Below are 19595 nucleotides of genomic sequence, written 5' to 3'. Positions count from 1 at the left end.
TTAATTAGACTTAAAAACTATTTTAAAAATAAATAAAATTGATAATTATAAGTGTAAATTGATAAATTCAAACTCCCCTTTTTTTACTTACTTCCTGAGTGAAATTACATATTTCTTCAACTCTAAGTTTGCCAGTATCTGTGGAACATCGAAACAGACGTGGTTCCAAAAGAGGCTTTTCTGGCAAACCAGTAAATTTTTCATATTCTGTTTTCCCTCCAATACCTTCCCAAAATTCATCAGGTTCTTCTTCTTCCATAATTTCTACTGCCTCTCTAAAAATTTTATAAATTCATAAATTTCACAACCATTTTCATAAATATAAACTTCTTTTTTAAAAATTTTATAATCAATGAAAACAATCTCAAAAATGAAAACACAGTAAGATATGATAATATGCATATCTACAGATAAATATTATACAATCTTTAAATTCTTGATTTGTTAGAATAACAGTTTTCATTTTTACCTTTAGAATTTTTTAGATAATATGTATAAAAACAAATATTAACAATAATAATGACTTTTTTCAAAAACTATGAAAATACCATCTAAATAAAAAATAAGTCTCATTAAAAATTTGAAATTCCTTTGCTGGCTTTTGGATAAGAACTTTTTTAAAAAACTTCTGCCCTACAGGTACTAAAAGGTTTTTTGTTTTTTACACCAACAATGGGAGTAGCCAGATGATAAAGGATATGATATAACATATCTAAGACAGATTTCCCATGAAAAATTCCTAAAGTTTTGTCCTGGATTTGAACTCAGATCTCTTTGAAAACGGCAGACTAGTAGTGCCTTTATCATCTTGGCCATCAAGCCTGGAAAGTATGAGGGAAGTATCATTAAACTAAATTTAAAATTATAATTTCCAAAGAAAATCAAATTGAACAAATAATTATTTAATTCTTATATTCTTGCTCAGTTCTTACTAATTATTTGTCTTTATTAATGCTAATAAATGGATATAACTTTTTTCATTTTTCTTTCTTAAATTTATTTAGTTTCTTTTTAAACATCTGTTATGTTAATAGTGTTTATTTAACTCAGTTCTTATGATATAAACGATCAAATAAAAACTTCAAATTAAATAAAAACTTCAAATTAAATAAACTGTAATATATGATAACTTTCTCTAATTTGGATGAAAGTATCTCAAGTATTGCAATTAAAACATAACAGCTTATTTTTATAAGTACTAGTTTTTAATATCAGATTTAATTATTTTAACTGTCTTAAATGAAACTAAATTACATTACAAACACCAATAACCAGTAAGATACTAAAAATTTACTGTAAACTAATATATTCTGTATACAATGGACATTATCAGGTCTAACTGAAAGAGTAAAGAATAGAACAAGAAAATTAAAAATTTATTTTGGAACAGAACATTTTAAATGAATGTTCCAGCACATGGAGAGTTGTGCATGTCTGATACAAAAGTAATGCTCAAGGGAATCAAATAGTGCTCTCCAAGCAGACAAAATCAAGTCCATTTCTTTAAAGTTAACTGCTGTCCCTCTCTTTGTAGATTTCAACTCTTTCTAGGTGTTTAAGCCAAGGTAGGTCTGTTGTATGGTATAGAAGGAGTTTCATTTTCATTCAACTGAGATTAGGATATCAGTTTTAAGTTACCATAGTGTGTAAAACTCCTTGGCCATTTATTATTTTTAGGTATTTTCTATATTTCCTTCATTTATTTCCAATAAATTCTTTATAGTAAAATAATCTACTTGCAAATGTTTAAGCTCTTGCCCTACTTTACTTGCTTGTACTTATTTTACTATAAAGAATTTATTGGAAATAAATGAAGAAAATATAGAAAATACATAAAAATAATACGTGTTCAAGCAATATTATGCACTACAATAACTTTAAACTGATGTAATAAAACTTTATCATAACACCGTGAAATAAAATTTATACATCTACAAACCTTTTATGATGCGACATTAAATAAAAATAACAAGAAAAAGTTCTCACAAACATTTGTGAGAACTTTTTCTTGTTATTTTTATTTAATGTCGCACCATAAAAGGTTTGTAGATGTAATAAATCTCAGATATCAAGTCTCTATTTCAATTTGAGAAAGTGGAATTGATAACATAAATATAAAAATATAAAATAATTTTACCTGTCAGGAGATATTAAACTTATTATGTTTCTTCCCATATTTCTTTCATCTTCACTAGATTCCTATAAAAATGTTTTATATCTTTAAAAACAAAGTTAAATATTCAAAAATATCTCTAAAAATAATTTTTAATTTTTTCAGTCACTAAGTAAATAGTATGATTTAATTATGAACAAGCATTTTCAATCTATTAAAATCTATAAATTTGAAATTTGCTAGATATTTGTTAATTCTATGTAGAGAAATTTTCAATTTCAAATTTTCCTGTTTACAGTTAGCATATAAGTTAATAAATATTTCAGTTATATTTATTTATTGTAGTTTATTTAGAAATATTTTTAATACCTTTCCAATCCAAATATATGTAGTTGATGGTGTTTCTACAACAAAAACATCTCCAGAATTTAAAGAATTGGCTGCTTCTGGAACCTAAAACATAAAAGAACGTATCATTTTTATTTTTTTTTAATATCTGTATTTAAATATTCTTTATTGTGTTTTGAAATATTAATCTTTTCCATTCCTATAAATTCTGCATACATGCCAAAATATTTGCCTTTTTTTTAAATTTCATACTTTATTCCAAAAATACACAGAAAATATGCTTTGTATATTCATAATATTTTATCTATATATTTTACCAATTTTTACCTATATTTTACCAATTTTTTGTTAACAAAAAAAAAACAATTTATATAATCTGCAACAACATAAAGGTGTGTAAACTAAAATTTTGGAATAAGAAAATGAATCTATTCCAGAAGTTTTAAGATTACAAAATGAACATTGCACATAAAATAAATTAAAGAATAAAATATTTGGGTAGTCTGTCAGTTTAACAAAATTAAATCTACTACATCTGCTGCCTTTCAAACTTTTTTCAAACATTTCAAAGGATTCTAGAAGTCCTCACTCATTTTAGGAGTTAATGGTTTGGTACTAGTTAACACAGAAACTGTATGAGAGAGGATAGAATTGGCTTCCCATACATATTACTCTCTCATACATTTACTGTTTTAACTAGTACCAAACCATTCAATTGGTCTCAGTTGAGGTACATTAAACATATTTTAATTTCCACTTGGATAGTGCTTCTTCATGAATACATTAATCTCTTCTTGATGCACTCTACAGTATATGTTTCCATGTTAATACAAAGTTTAGACAGAAGGCTTGAGACTGCCTACAAGGGCTTATGATCACCACACCAAAACTTTCATCTGGAACATTGCATGATGTTTAACTTTACTTCTGGCATAATGTCCTTTCCTTTTTCAGAGTAAAAACTTTTATTTCCCACACTGTTAGATCCATCCATTGTAAAATAAGATTTGTCATCCATAATGACATTCAGATTGTTTCAGGCTGCAGATCTCCTTTGTTTAGTCATTTGAGTAAACTTGTTTGACTTTCTAACTGTTTCACCATGTACTTGGGTACAGAAATCCTACTAGCAATATTCCTTTTCTTTAATATCTCACGTACATGTGTACAAGATATTTTAAACTTTTGACCAAGCTTATGGAGAGACTGTCCCATATTACGAACAGCAGTTATGTACAGTACTTATGCTTTGCTTCAGTCATTTTAATCCTTTTTTTTCCATTTCCTTCAGCTGTAGATAGCATTTTCTTCTCTTCCACTCAATTATACAAAAAAGAGCACCCACACCAAATGATAAATAGATCACACTATTGTGATGTTCGATGCAATGAGTATGTGACCCCGTGAACGGAATAATACAGAAAATACACGTTAATAAGATTAACACAAAGTATTTTATTTTCAAATCGAACAGGTTCTTGATATGATGATCTCAACATACAAAACAATGAGTTATGTGCACACAGGTGTTGCATTTCTCCTCCCGGACAACAGGTCTAATGAAACACAACAAATATGCATGGGGTGACTTAAATCTATTACTTATTCTACTTATAACTAAAGAAGGAAAGGAAAAGTAGATGTTTAAGGACAGTGAGAGGGAAAGATAGAAATACCCAGGATTCCTTGGCTTTGTAATCTTGGGTGGGCTACCGTCCTGAGGTCTTTCTTTGACTGTCGTCTTATTGTTGTTCCTGTACACCTGTACACCTTTTTGTATGGTATTCTCACAATATTCCTTTCAAAGTTCCTTTCTGGAAAGTATTTGTTTCCAATTCCAATGGCTCCACTTAGTCTCCAATCGTCCGATCTCTGATCTGAAGACTACCCTTTTCCATCCTCACTCACCAGAATCTGAGCCCAAAACTTTTACTCTCTTCTCTAAAGCCCTTGTAGTCTCCAATCTGCCTCCACGTGATCTCGAGCACTACCTTTCCACATGTCTTCTCCCAAAGAGCTCTGACCAAAGACTATCCTCCCCTCTTTGTTTGCTGGCCCCAGGGCTTATCTTTACTTTTGTTTCAACTTGCACTTCTTGGAATTGTAACCCCACCCAAGGAAAAAAGGATTAAAAAGGAAAATTCTAGAAAAGTTAAAACAAAAGAACAAAGAAAATACTAAGCTAACTTAAATTAAAAATACAAAATATACAATAATATGGCCAACTGCCACACGATAAACCTATTATCTGGTGTCGGTAATATGTACACTGCAATAATGTTTTCAGGTTCCTCCTAAGTCCTGCTTCAGGTGAATCTCATTGTTTTGTTAATAGAACACAATCAATAAAAAATAAAAATTTGAATGTCCATTAAAATTTGAACCAATTTAAAAAACGGAATGCTTTGGAGTGCCTGCTTTAACAATATGAAAAACAGTATAAAATGCCATGTGTCAGTATGGACATGTGCAAGAGGTCCTACAACAACTAACAAACTACAGCTTAGGTTTGTACAGGGCCTGCTGCAGCTTGGCCTAATATTATATAAATTCAAAAATAAATGTAATACAAAATTAAATTAAAATAGTTTGAATCAAATGGTAATATATTAATTGTACTGTTAATTTTATAAAAATAAAATCTAACCTGTTCAGCTCTGACATCATAATCATTAGTTCCTTTAATTCTAAACATTCTACTGCCTTCTGGATCATAAGTATCATGATCTCTTACATTACGAAATCCACTGGCATGACCTCCCATAAAAATAATCATTTTTCCTTTAAAAATACGTAGGAAATGTTGTGGTTCTGCTCCTTGTACAACTCTCACCTAATGAAAATGTTTAAATTTAAAAATTTAGCAAATATAATATATTCAACCAAATAAAATAAAAATTTGTATATAATAAAGAAAACATAATTTAACATTATTATTCATTTCAATTAACAAAGTTATGTAAATGTATGTCATTAAATAAAATTTTTATTTCTTCATATTTATTTTCAGATATAGTGGTATTGTTATATTTGAAGTATAGCAAACATGAGCATGTGAGGAAAATGTCCATAACATTAACAATAAAAAAAAAAAAAAAAGGCAACTGTACTACCATATTTTCATCTCAGACTTGTCTTTTTCATCCATAAGCATTAATGTCTGAAGCATGTTCACTTGTGGTAACATAATATGTAATAACAAATAAAAATATGTGAAAATAAATATGAAAAAATAAAAATTTTATTTAATGACATAAAAGACTTTGTTTGAAATGCAGAGACTTCATTTTTGCTAAACAGGAAATAACATCATGATTTTTAATCTTCTGTGTTATAAACTTTAAATGAGAAAAATAACAATAGTAATAATAATGCTAATGATATGTGTAACATAATTATTTTATTATTTTACAATAAAAAAAAAACTAAAAAAATTTGCAAAGGTTTGAACCTACATCGTGTAGCTCCACTGATTAGCATCTCATGCTCTCAGCTATCACCATTCCAAGGAAATGTGAAACTTCCAAAGACATAAGCTAAATGCTCAATTTTCTGAGGCCCATTTTTCAGAAACACTTGAGAAGTGGGTCCTATTATTTGGATATGGAGCTGTCTGTGTTTAGGGCTACATACTCACCAAGTTTCGTTTAAATCAAGACCCAAACATTTGACCCTCTCCTTGTAAGAAGGCAGCCAAACAGTGAGAGATGGAATCAAACATTTTTATTTTAAATAAAGAAATTTTCCTCAAGAAAGAAAACGATCTTACTGATTTGAAAATAAACATTTTCAGTTTCATTATCTTTTAGTTCTAGTTATCATTTCTGAGTTTACAATACAATTCTTGCTTACAGTTCAGTAAAAATGTAACTTTCCAAATGGGGGGTCAAAGAATTGAGCAAGCTTTCAGGGAGAGCCATAACACCAAAAAGTTTGAGAATCATTGGCTTAATTAAATAAATTTTGATAATTAAATCCCATCAATGTTACAAAATTTGTATTTATATTAAGGTTTTATTTAACTGTAAAAAAATAAACTAAAAATTCAAAAACTATATTTAACTAAAAATAAATAAATAAATAAAATCCTTAAATACAATAACATCAACCTACATAATGAATTATTCTTTATTCAATATTCTATTCTATCTGAAGAAGACATTATTTTGAAATTTTATTAGAGTAAAATAAAAAGTGAAATCAAGTAAAATTGTTTATTACATTGTTACAGTAGAACCCTGATTACTGAATCAACTGAGATTTGGCATTATACAAAGTGAACGTGTAACTGAATATACTACTTTTTTAATACTGTAATTCATAAAATAAAGTTTAAATGATAACATGTTTCATTTAACTTCAACATGAGACAAATAATTCATATTAATTAAAATGTAACTACAATAAAAACTATTGTATGTATTAACTCCAGCAGACCAACATAAGCAACTTGTAATTCCACATCCTCTATGCTACTCATGTATGCTACTCAGCTTCTACTAGTGTATTGTATATTGTTTATCTATGGCATCATCAATCTCCTTCATATCATGTTTAACCATTGTAATTTATATACCCAGTGAAATAAGGTTACCATTGTAATATGTATCAGGTCAGTCCATAAGTTCGTGCGCATTTTTATCTACAAAAAAAGCAACAAAAAATTTTAATTAAATCTTATTTCAATCTATAATGTATTCACCATTATTTTGTACAATTTCTTGCCATCTTGATGGTAGCTTTTTAATCCCGTCTTTGTAAAATGATTTCGGTTTTGAATCAAAATATTCAGAAACAGCCTTTTTTACATTGTTCTCATCCTCAAAACTTTTCCCTTTTAAAAAATTCTGCAAACTCTGAAAAAGATGATAATCACTGGGAGCAATATCTGGCAAATATGGTGGACGAGGTAAAATTTCCCAGTTGAAGCTTTTGAGTTGAGCAGTTGACGTTGTTGTCGGTTAGCTATTGACAGTTCATGTGGTATCCATTTTCCTAGCTTTGAAACTTTTCCGATTTGTTGTAGATGTCTATGAACAGTTCCATGGAATGAATTTAAACGTTCCGCAATTTCATCAACTGTTAAAGATGGTTCTGCTTCAACTAGTGCAGAGAGAGCATCATCATCAAAGTCAATGGGTCTTCCAGTACGAGCCTTATCCTCCACACTAAAATCATTATTTCTAAATCTTTCAAACCACTTCTGCGCAGTCCTTACACTAATTACAGTTTGATTATGAACAGTATTTAATTTTTTGGCTGCATTTGTAGCATTCTCATCACTTAAAAATAAAAAGTATAAAACATGTCTCTTATATTCATCTGTTACTTCCATTTTAACGAAAATAAACAATTGAAATGTTCCCAATTCTGAACAGTATAATATGAATGAGATCCAATTTAACACTTCAGTGTAAAAAGTATCACATTAAACTGGCATTTTTAACAGTAAAACAAGATTAATAAAATACGAACTTATGGACTGACCTGATACAACCATTGCAAATTGTATAACCATTGTCATATGTTTAACCTTTGTAACATGTATAACCATTGTACTATGATTATCTGCTGTATTATGTTTAACCACTGTACTACGTATTTCCCTTGCAATATGTATTAATTACCCTGTAAAATGAATGCATTATTTATTGATATCTATCAGCTCTTACTGTACCTTAACACCTTTCTCTTGGCTCCTGTTGTCATGGTGGTACCTGTTGATCATCCCCCACAAAATGGTAATTGTCGTGTCTAACCCTCTTACATGTAAATTATTCACATGCAGTTCCTTCTGTATCATTTGCATTCCACAATTGATTCTTGGCAGACGGTCTGTGACCCTCCTTTCCTTTCTCTTTTCCTTCTCATTCCCACCTCACCTCATTCTCTAATTAACCATACCTATCCCCCTTTCCTTTCCAAGGCTATACCATTGAGTCAGGTCTTTCCTTTAACTTCTTCCTGAATGTATTAACTAAGTAATAAATAACATAAAAAGTTTTGTTCTTATATAGGATTAAATTCACTACTTATGTTTTGTAATTTATAATTCAAAATGACTGTAACCATGTTTTATCTGAGTTTTCATTATCTGAAGTACAGTGGCGTGCCGTGACATTTGATGATAGGGAAGCTGTGTTTCTATAAGAAGCCGACTTCCAGGGGCAATCAGTCAGCAATGGTCTAGGGCAGGGGTCGGAATTAGCGGCTCGCGAGCCGCATGCGGCTCTTTGCATAGACGTTTGCGGCTCTTCGGACATAAACTCCAATTTCACCTCATCTCATTTCACCGCAGCCTTATAACTTATGAGTTTATGTTATGAGATAGAGCTGCTGAACAAACTTCGACTCGTACGCCATTCACACATGACCACACTCGCGTTGATCAATATGTGTCGCATAAGAGTGGTAGCATTTGAAGCATATCTATATATATAACACATTGAACATGTGTCCGTCCATCCGTGTAACGTTATGCCAAAAACGTCCGCTAGGGGCGCCCCTGTCTTGTGTCATATTTCGCACATTTAAATTAATATGCAGCTCTCTGGTACTTTTGTTATCCTGTTTTCATGACAATTTGGCTCTTCTCACTTGACAAACTGCCGACCCCTAGTCTAGGGTCAATTTGTATTCGTTTGTTCGATAAGCCAGTAAAAACCGTAGACTTCTCTAAATGTATTTTTAATTAATAGATTATCTAACACACTTAATAAATAAACAAGTTCAATATAATTAACTCTCTTATATTAGATTTAATAGATTCTATATGCCCTCTAAACGCCAATTCTCGCTTCAATAACATTTACTAATTAAAATACAGTATATCTATTAGCCGTAACTATCTCGTTATAGTTTTCAATATATATTTTATATTGTGTACTAATGTTAAATTCTATTCTATTTTGATTTCCAAATTGCTTCAATTTTACGAAAGAATCGATGCGAGATTTAGGATTTTCGTGTCTTTTGCCAGCTTTACTCAAATTATTTAAATCGTCAAAGCCAATCTCATTCCACACACTAATTTTATTTGAAAATAGTAGGCAAGGCCAACAAAACAAATTTTGCATTTTTATGCATCCACAAAGCCATTTTATATCTTCATAAATTTTATCATGAAAATGTCGAACAAATTTTTTCTTTTTCATTATATGGTCTCGAGCCAAAACTTTTTGAAATAAATTTTCGATATCACAATTACATTCTAAATTGCTAGCTATAATATAAGGGCTAAAATTAAAAATAAAATTATAAAAACTTACTTGTTAAAATAAAATGTGTGATGATATACAATTATACATACCTGGTACAAAATATTCAATTGTATGAATATACTTTTAAAGAAAATTATAAATATAGTTTTGTGAAGAAACGTACATAAAAATAACATAAAATAGTCTTTACTTTTTAAATATTAAAACAATCCACCTAGTTAAAATTGCTCCCTACCAGTGGCTCGTGGATGGAATCAGAGACGGTCTTGGTAGGTGTGCGGTGCGGTGCATGCTTGCCAAATCCCGAGGGTGCCGATACCGGTTAATGTCTCTTTTGTCTCATCACTAGTATATCTCAAAGGACGCGACAGGGTTGTTGTAAATTTTAAACGTTTCTCATCATAGCTGTAAAAATCTAAATTTGTTAAACTTAAAAGTCATTTGTTTTCTAACTACTGTAATTCGTTTTAAGACCAGGTGTCCACGGAAATTTCCAAAATTTACAACTTTTACTCACTTTCATTGAACTGGAAAAATTTCTGTCTTTATTACATCTAATATTACGAAGAAATCAGTCCCACTGTACTCGGCTAGATATTGGTCCGGTTAGGCTTTTGTTTAAGTAAAATTCCGGCTCTTTCATCAGGATTTTGTTTACGTCCCCAATTCCCTAATCGCTTAATTATTTAAATACTTTTTAAGTAGAAATAAGTCGAAACCAGTTACTTTGTACTTGAATATTTGTAGTCTTGGGAAAAAAGTGGAAAGACAAATTTTTACGACAACAGATACCGTGTTTCCCCGAAAATAAGACAGTGTCTTATATTAATTTTTGCTCTGAAAAATGCGCTAGGTCTTATTTTCAGGGAATGTCTTATTTTTTCCAGGAAGAAGGACTTCACATTTATTAATGAACAAAAAAATTCCCAAGTCGAACTTAGACGAGAGTGACGTATATCCGGTGTGTCGAACTGTCGCCTTTTTATAGCGTCAACATCGGACTCACTGACCAATTAGTGCTTACTGAACCGTAGCACTATGCAAATGTCATGTGGTGTGATTCCCAGCCTACCAATTAGCCATCACCAGCCGTAACGTTATGCAAATCTGTGATTCCCAAGCCATAGTCTTATGCAAATCACGCCGTGTGGCGTAATTGTCTGCTGACCAATCAGTGGCTGTACTTTCAAAAAGCCAACGGCAACTTTCAACCATCTGTCGATGACCGTTATGACTAAAAAAAAAACTTCGCTAGGTCTTACTTTCAGGGGGAGGTCTTATATTTCGCAATTCAGCAAAATCTGTGCTAGGTCTTATTTTCTGCGGATGTCTTATTTTCGGGGAAACACGGTATATAAATCGTAAATTTAAGGAAAATAAATTCTAGAGCCTTTTCTGTACCTGGTGCATCTCTCTCATTCATTAAATTTAGTTGTAAATGACGCTGTCGAAGTAACGGTTAATTTTTTAACATTATACAAGAATTGTACACGTTTTTTTCGACATCCCCTTAAAGATGGGATATACGAAATCGTAATATCACTGGTTTAACATCGAAATCCGTGAGTAATATAAAATCGGAGAGCGGAATAAATATATCAAATATTTTAATGGATTTTTTAACTCCTGTCAACTATACGGAATTATTGTAAAAACATACCAGTAAATTCTTATCGGTTGGGTTAAGTTATAAATCTACTCGTTATTCACGTAATCGAAATATCTAGTGGGCAGGCGGCTAACAGCCCAGAACCGGTCCTTGATAGAATTGGAATCTTTATATGTGTGCAGCTTTCACCCAAGGTCGTAGGCTTCCACCGGCTAAACCGGGTGAGGTTGGTGCTCTGTAAAGCGCATGCGCAAATCTGGCTTTTCGTAATCTGAAAATACAGGAGATTCCACTCCGCCACTAATATTCTAATATACAATAGCAATTTTTTTTTCCACGTGTAGTATAGAAATTTGTAATAAGATACATAATGCGGTTATAATAAAATATTGTGCGATTATTTTCATATAATTAAAATTAATATTTATTTATTTTTTTAGAGAATATGAGGGAAGCGGCGCTTTCAACGCTTCTAATGACGGCATGCCACTGCTGAAGTAGCATCAATCAACATTACCTTGATTAATTGGAGTTTTACTGCATTACAATTAATTTGGATATTGTTATGAAAGCCTAAATAATATTTATAATATAAGTCTTGACAGTTTCTATAATCTCATAGAATATTATAAAAATTGCTTTTTAATAAATTATATAAAATAACACATGAATTCTATAATTTTGTTATCAAATTAATTATTGAAAAAAATTTTTGTTTATCAACATTATATATCATAAATTTAAAACAATTACTTGTATTGCTTTTCCAAAAAGATCATTGTCCAATTTTACAGCCCATATTGCTGAAGAAGCTTTTTCATCTTGACTGCTATTTTTACCCTATGAAAATTTATTATTTTTATTATTATTGTAAATGCAATTAAACATATTATTAAAGTAAAATTCTTCATACACTTTCAAAACAAAAGCACTAATAAAGAAATAAACTTTATATATTATCTTATAAAATAATAATATAAATAAAAAAGAGTTGCTATTAGTTGGATTCTGTTCATCATTTCCACATGGAAGGCCTGGGCAATTTCAAGTAAAAAATTGCCTGTTGAGACAAAGCATAGTGAGGACTATGCACTCCAAATAACTAAGATAACTGAAGGTCCAGTGAGAATCATAAAAAAGAAGTCTAACAGAAAATGAACATAAGCTTGGAGCTTTTAAGATGGCAGCCAGTGGTGCACTCAGGATATAATGTTAGGGGAGCCAAGTTAAACAGATAAACTGATCTGATAAACTATATAAACTAAAAGTAACTGATAACTAATATAGTACACAAAACATACAAGACAAACATATATAAAGTAATAGCAATATCCACTTTATGGAAACAGTATCTAGATAACAAAAGTGAATAGAAATGAGATTCCTCCATTGAAAAGCTGACACTAGGCTCAAAGATAAAGTTCCAAACAATAAAATAAGACAAAATCTTAAAATTACTCTGGTTAATCACACAATTACTATTGTAGTGCATAAGCACTATTGTATAGTTGTTTCCGTTATTTATGTATATATATATATTGGGTTTTATTGTAAAATTTCGTTTTCTTCCCTGATATCGGATTGCGGACGGGTAGAACCCGTCGCCCTTGCTGATTGGTTAGCGACTGACATTACGTCACACTCAATGGCGGGGGATATAAATGTTTGGACTCCCGTCCACCAGGTACTTTTTGTTTTTTTCCTTCGGCCCTGGCTCATTGTGAGATAAAAATAGACTATGTGGTGCGAAGACAAAGAAGAAAGAAAACGACACGTGTGGACTTTCAATTGAAGGGTGAACCGAATCCGAACCCATCATTGAGAATACATTAATGGTCCAAGAAATAAGTGGAAATACTAATACAGGAAACTTCAAAGAACATCCCAAGACTATTATTTTGTCGGTACGTGAATTGCTGTGTTCTTAATATTTAAGTAATTTCTTCGATCCTTCTCTCTGAAACCTCAAATTGTATTTAAGTTCCTCTCATGTCATTAGAATAGATTAAACTTTGTCTTTATGTTCCTCTCATGTCATTAGAATAGATTAAACTTTGTCTTTATGTATTCATGATTAAACTTTATTGTTTAAATTATACCACAATTGTAAAGTCCTTGATTAATGTGTCTGTGCCTTTACCTGACAACCTCGCCTAACAGACTTAGGTCTATTGGGGCTTAACACTATACATAGAAAAAGATGGTTTGACCACATTGACAAGGCAAAGATATCTTCCAACTTAATTACCAGTGCTAATGACAACTCTTGAAGAACCTTTATGTCTGGTAACAAAAAACATTTAATAAAACTCCCACAAATGCTTTCAACCTTGCTCAAGGTCTGCATAAGGTTAGAGAATGATCAAATTCCAAAATTGACTTAACGAACAGAGAGAATAACAAGAAAAATCTTGAATTATCATCCAGAAGGAAGGACAGAGAAAAGATATCTGAAAAAATGACAAGTATCCAAAATAGGCTACATTACTTAATTAAGAACCTGGAGAGAATAATGAATATTATTATTATTAAATCTATCACTTTATTAGCATTTTGAAATAAGATCCAAATAGGTCCATTGCCAAGTCTTTTGCTGAAAAATGTATAGATTGTTAAAAAGTCAATACTAAATTTTATTTTATGATTTCAAAACATTATACATGGAAATTCACTTTGAAAAATTAGAATAAATTACTTTATTAAAAAAATAATAATCCAGATGTGTGCTTTTAAAACTTTAAATAACAATATATTTAAATTTAGCATTTATTGAAAAATATATAAATTAAAATTATACAAAAAAAAATATATTGAAAATAAAAGATATACTTTATATATTTTTCAAGACATATTTCAGATAGAACTATCATTGTATAAAATAGTCATATCAAAAATCTAAATATTTATGTTTTGGATTGGCCAAATTTATTTCAAATTCATAAACTTTAATTATATAATAGACATTACATTTAAGATATCATTTATATAAAATAATATAGTAAAATTAGACCTAACATTTCATTAAAACACAATTATATTCATAAAAATAAAATTATTTTTTTAAAAAAGAATTCTGTATACACTTCTTATGAAAAGTAAATTTCAAATTTTCTTATAATAATATAAATATTTAGTAATAATGTTAAAATCTGTATTTACCTGCCAAAAATATATTATGTATCTTTCTCTACCATCTATATTATATGTATATTTTAATACATAACTATCACCTCCAAAAAACATTCCTTTAGCAGATTCATCCACAGGAGCAAGTTCAAAATTTTCAATTCTCCAAATCTATAAAATAGAAATGTTCAAATTTTCATACATGACTTTTAAGAAATATAATATACACTAAATTAATACTAAATTTTATATTAGTCTATAAAATAAATTAAAAAGAAGAATGGATGTAAATGAAAATAATGGAAACTTACTTCTATATTACCAGATCCATCATCTGGCATAAAACCATAGGCTTTACCCGAATTCTTTGCAAGTAAAAGACGTTTTTCTCGATGCAATGACAATACATTAAAATCAGGTTCAGTTACAGATGCTAAATTAAAAAAAAAAATGTTTTTTTTTTTAATTACTTTTTAAAAGTTTTAAACTTTTAAAGCAGAGCAGAGCAAAGTAGAGCAAAAATTTAGAATCTTTTTCTTATTTGCAAATAGAACACTAAAAGATTGGATCAATAAGTATACTGTAAATTACTCAATGTACAGTACATTATAATAAGATTTTAATACATTCTGTACGTTTTAAATTCATCATTAATATGTTTTAAAATACATTTAATTTAACATACTCTTGTAAACAGCCCATGCCTCATTCCCAATCAATATATTAAATAAAGGGCCTACTATATCTGAATTGCAAAGCATCTCAAAAAATTTGTAATAATTTTATTAACTTTAATTATACATTTTAACAATTAACTTTATCTTTCTATGCATAAGCCAATCAATCAATTAATTTTACTTTCATTTGAGAAAATAAAAATATTAAAAAATTAATTAATTAATTAATTAAACCAACCAGCAATTTGTTCAGGAGTATATACTCTTCCAAGTCCAATTTTTTCTTCAGGTTCTTTCCAAGAGACAAAATATTGTTTAAAATTTGGTGGTTCTGCTCCAGCAATAACACGTGTTACAGAAACCCATTTTGGATAGCCACGATAATCCAAATATTTCTGAAAATAATAATTCACATAGCAATATAGAACAAATTTATATTACAAACTAAGTTTTTACTATGCACTAATTTATAATAAAATTTTCTTTATAATTATACATTTGAAAATATTTTATAAATAGTGTTTATATTTTTAGTAACAGAATTATTTCTGGTTAATCATTACGAATCAAACAGTTGCTTATATAAATAAATTTGAATAACTTTCCATCACAGCACAGTTTAATTGTGCAAGAAAATAATGTAAAGAAAAATATTTTATAAAGACAGCAACTTATAAGCATTTCATTTTTCAACATTGAAAATTAAAAATATTATTCATTAAATACCTATCATTTCAAGAATCAAAACATTTTATAAAGACAATACATTATAAAATTTATTTTCTCAAGTTTGATATTTGTTACAGTTCTCTGATTTTCTCGACAATTATTTTTCTCCCAATCCGCGAAAATTATTTACAATATTATATTTACCTAATACAATCAAGTACATGGATGGGTTTCTCAGAAGCTCATTCCGTATTCCTTATTCTCTGACAGTTCCATTCTCCAATCCCCCTTTGTAGTCAATCCCGTTATTGGTCTATCCAGAACTCCAGACAGAAAGAAAGAGATCGATCCTGTCGGCCCTTCAACCCTTTATATCCCTCCTGTTCCCCCGCCGGGTATATTGCCCCTCGAGGCCTAATGGACGATGGAACATAAAATATTTAATGTCAGACACAATGTCTGACATTAAATATTTTATGATGAACAATTGTCACACATGCCCCCCCTTGAGGTCAGTTTCCATAGTGCAAGTGGCAAAAGTCTCTACCCTGAAGATTGTAATTTTGAGTAGGTTGATTTGCTCTTATCTGAATGGTTTATTTCTTGTTCAGAGTTACTACAAGTCAGTGCATTCCCATATTTATAATGTGCAGTTGGGACGTAAGTGATATTGGCTTGATTGTCGTCATCCCAAATTCATCATTCTTGCACCTCTGCATCCACCTGGGTCTATTTGGATAAATTATGCTAGTTAGGCAAGGTTTCATTTTGTCAATGTGAACAACACTTTTGTTGCCTCTTGACCTCCCCTTTGATTTCTATGTTAACAGGTTCAAGAATGCAAACAATCCGATAAGGGCCTGTATATTTAGAGGAGAATTTTCCTTATCTACGACCCTTTGCCTTCCTCAGAAGCTACACTCTTTGCCCCACACTAAATTGGCATAGGCAAAATAAACACAAAAGTTTATTTTGTCTCTCTCTGTTGCTGTGATTCTTCTCACAGCTCAAATCATAAGCAGTGTCCCAGATGACTCTTAGTTGCCTCAGTAAGAAGTCATGATAGTCGCCTGTATCCCGGGCATTTTGAGAATCTCTAGTTTGCAGAGTCTGTGGAAGTTTTGGGTCAAACCTGTAAAGCAGGAAAGCAGGGGGTTCATTGGTCGAAGAATGGGTTGCGACATTATATGCAAACAATGCCAGACATATGAACTGATCCCACTGAGCATTATTTCCATCCAATATGCACATGATGACATTAACTATTGATTTATTGACCTGTTCACAGATAGAATTCAAACAGGATCTATAAGCAATAGTGATATTCCTCTTTATCTCAAGAACTCTGCACATATTCTCAAACAGAGAAGATGTAAAATTTGCACTCCCTAGTCAGAAATAATTATTTGTGGATGTAGCGACAAATAATGGTATCATATATCACATTGGCTACCAAATTAGCAGATTGGTCAGGTAGAGGGGAGGCCTCAGTGAAACGGGTAAACATATCAATCATAACGAGGATGTAGTGATTTCCTTTACATGTAGTTATGATGTCGACAGATATCTTTTGAAACGGATATTCTGCAACCTCTGTCTCCTGGAATGGAGCTCTGGTGAAGGTTGTGCATCTGGAATTCTCTACAATGCTCTATATACAGTTTATGCTTTTATTCATCCCTCAGAAGTAGTCAGAGCCGGCCCTACCATAGGGTGAACGGAGCAGCCGCTCCAGGTGCTAAGTCCTAGGGGGCGTCTCAGTGGTAAAGAAAATTAAAGGGTATAAATTAGGGGCAACCAAGGGGGGCGCTATAATAGGATCTCGCTCCATCCTAAAACTTGCCTCGAGCGGGCACTGGAAGTAGTAGTACTGGCTAATAAGCTTTCTTGTCTTCTCCCATTCCCAATGCCCTGCCAGAGGATTACTATGAAAGTTTCTTATAACTTCAGGTACAGCATTTTTACCAACACAAGTGCTTCTTATTTCTCCTGTTCCATACACCATTGATCTCACCTTCCGACACTGATGATGAACCTTTAAGAGAGCCATTTTTATTGGGCCAAAAAATTTGTCATTATCCTGGGATTTTATAACCTTCTCTAACAAGTTCTCTTTTTACCATTAGCATTTATAATAATCAATTTGTAGGATCAAGGATCACTATACATCCTCGACAAGCAATCCACCGCATAGTTATCCTGACCCTTCACATGATTAATCTCGATATCAAAATCTGATATTTTAATTGCCTACCTCATCAGCCAGCCATTATGATTTTTCATGTTCTTTAAATAAGATAAGGGCTTGTTGTCGGAATATATCAGCACATGTTGGCCTAGGATCAAAGGGCAAAAATGGCAGGGGGCAAGGACAATAGCAAGACTCTTTTTCAATCGTGGAGTAATTTAATTTGGCACAGTGGAATTTGTAACTAAAGAATCCCGTTGGTACCAAATCTTCGCCTTGTTGTTGTTCGAGGACGGCGCCAGAACACTTGTCAGATGTATCCGCATGTAGAAAGAATGATTGATTAAAATCCAGATGGGGAAGAATGGGTGGTTTAATCTTACCAAAGGGCATTATGTCCAACATTAAATATTTTATGATGAGCAATTGTCACAACATAATGTTTTTCAAACATTATAATAGGAGAAATATAAATTAAATTCATAATTAATTTTAAATATCTACCTATCTATCTTTTTTATTTAATGAAAATAATGAATGTGGCTAATTAGAAATATTAATATTACAATATTTACAATCATACAAAAAAATGATGTTTATAAAGTTTAAAAAAAATTAAACTATACCTCTGCAAGTTTCATAGATTCTACTCTTTCTTTATGACTAGCACCTTTTCCAACCCAAACAAATATTCCACTCATACCCCCATCCAAAAGGAAACAATTCTGTAAAATGTAAATAATAAGAAAAGAATACTAATATTATTTAAAATGATAATTGATATATAAAGAATTCATTAATTTACATCTGATTCCAAGAATTCTTGTTTCAATTGTTTTTCTGCAATTCTATCAACAGTTAATTTAGGTTCATCTGATATTCTGAAAAAAATTAAATGACATAATTAATGTCTATAGAAATTAAAAAATGATATATAGTGATAAAAAATATTTTTTCAGTTGACTGATTTATTGAAATCTAATAATTATTAAAATTTTTAAAATTACAAAGTGAGTTAATATAAATATCATTTAGAATCTATATATTAATATATATATATATAATATGTTCTTCCATAATTGTAACATTTAGTATTTATTAATTCTAGTCTCTTCATAACAAATATAGCTTTAAATATTTAAATTCATTTAAAAAATAAATATTACCATTTATTCCATTTCATTGAGACAATAATCATAATATCTATCAAATAAAACCTTTTCACATGTATTAAATAATATAACTCATGCAAAAATGGATATGAGCAACAAGATCTACATAGGATACCAAGCAACTACTAAAAATTTTCAATAAATTATCTTAATAAGAACTCTATTGTACTGTACTGTACATCAAGTGTACTAGTGAACACATTTGAGTCAAAATCAACACCTCCAATAAAATGCTAATAGCTTATAAACAGCATATATTATTAAAAAAATTTCTGTTGGATTAACATTTTATATGGAAATTTAGAACCAATAGATCCTATTAGGGATATAAATTTCCCATCTATATTTTTATGTTTTTATTAAAAGAGAAGAACTTATTCAATGCTGTTTGGATTTTGGCTGGATGCTTCTTTATGCATCCAGCCAAAAGAAACATGACTGTTAATTAATCAAATTGAAAGCAATGAAAATTT

At 30.4% G+C, this 19595-nt stretch overlaps 1 protein-coding gene across 5 annotated transcripts in view; it reads right to left on the bottom strand.

Moving 5' to 3' along the window:
* LOC111632284 (gelsolin, cytoplasmic-like) overlaps positions 1-19595 on the bottom strand; it is an 89141-nt gene that overhangs the window by 13926 nt on the left and 55620 nt on the right. For all 5 annotated transcript variants that reach the window (XR_002757834.1, XM_023376680.1, XM_023376679.1 and 2 more), the window contains 10 exons: positions 18756-18831; positions 18577-18675; positions 15332-15488; positions 14728-14849; positions 14450-14587; positions 12044-12130; positions 5109-5294; positions 2483-2566; positions 2138-2199; positions 92-275 (listed from right to left, as the gene is read on the bottom strand). Coding sequence is in view for 4 of the 5 variants with exons in the window: in XM_023376680.1 (XP_023232448.1) it covers positions 92-275; positions 2138-2199; positions 2483-2566; positions 5109-5294; positions 12044-12130; positions 14450-14587; positions 14728-14849; positions 15332-15488; positions 18577-18675; positions 18756-18831 (1195 nt within the window). In the remaining variant the exon portion in view is untranslated. The remainder of the gene's footprint in view (positions 1-91; positions 276-2137; positions 2200-2482; positions 2567-5108; positions 5295-12043; positions 12131-14449; positions 14588-14727; positions 14850-15331; positions 15489-18576; positions 18676-18755; positions 18832-19595) is intronic.

Source organism: Centruroides sculpturatus, unplaced genomic scaffold (genome assembly GCF_000671375.1).
Source record: "Centruroides sculpturatus isolate CEXI.00-Female unplaced genomic scaffold, Cexi_2.0 scaffold543, whole genome shotgun sequence".
Classification (NCBI taxonomy): domain Eukaryota; kingdom Metazoa; phylum Arthropoda; class Arachnida; order Scorpiones; family Buthidae; genus Centruroides; species Centruroides sculpturatus.
This window is presented reverse-complemented; position numbering and strand designations above follow the sequence as displayed.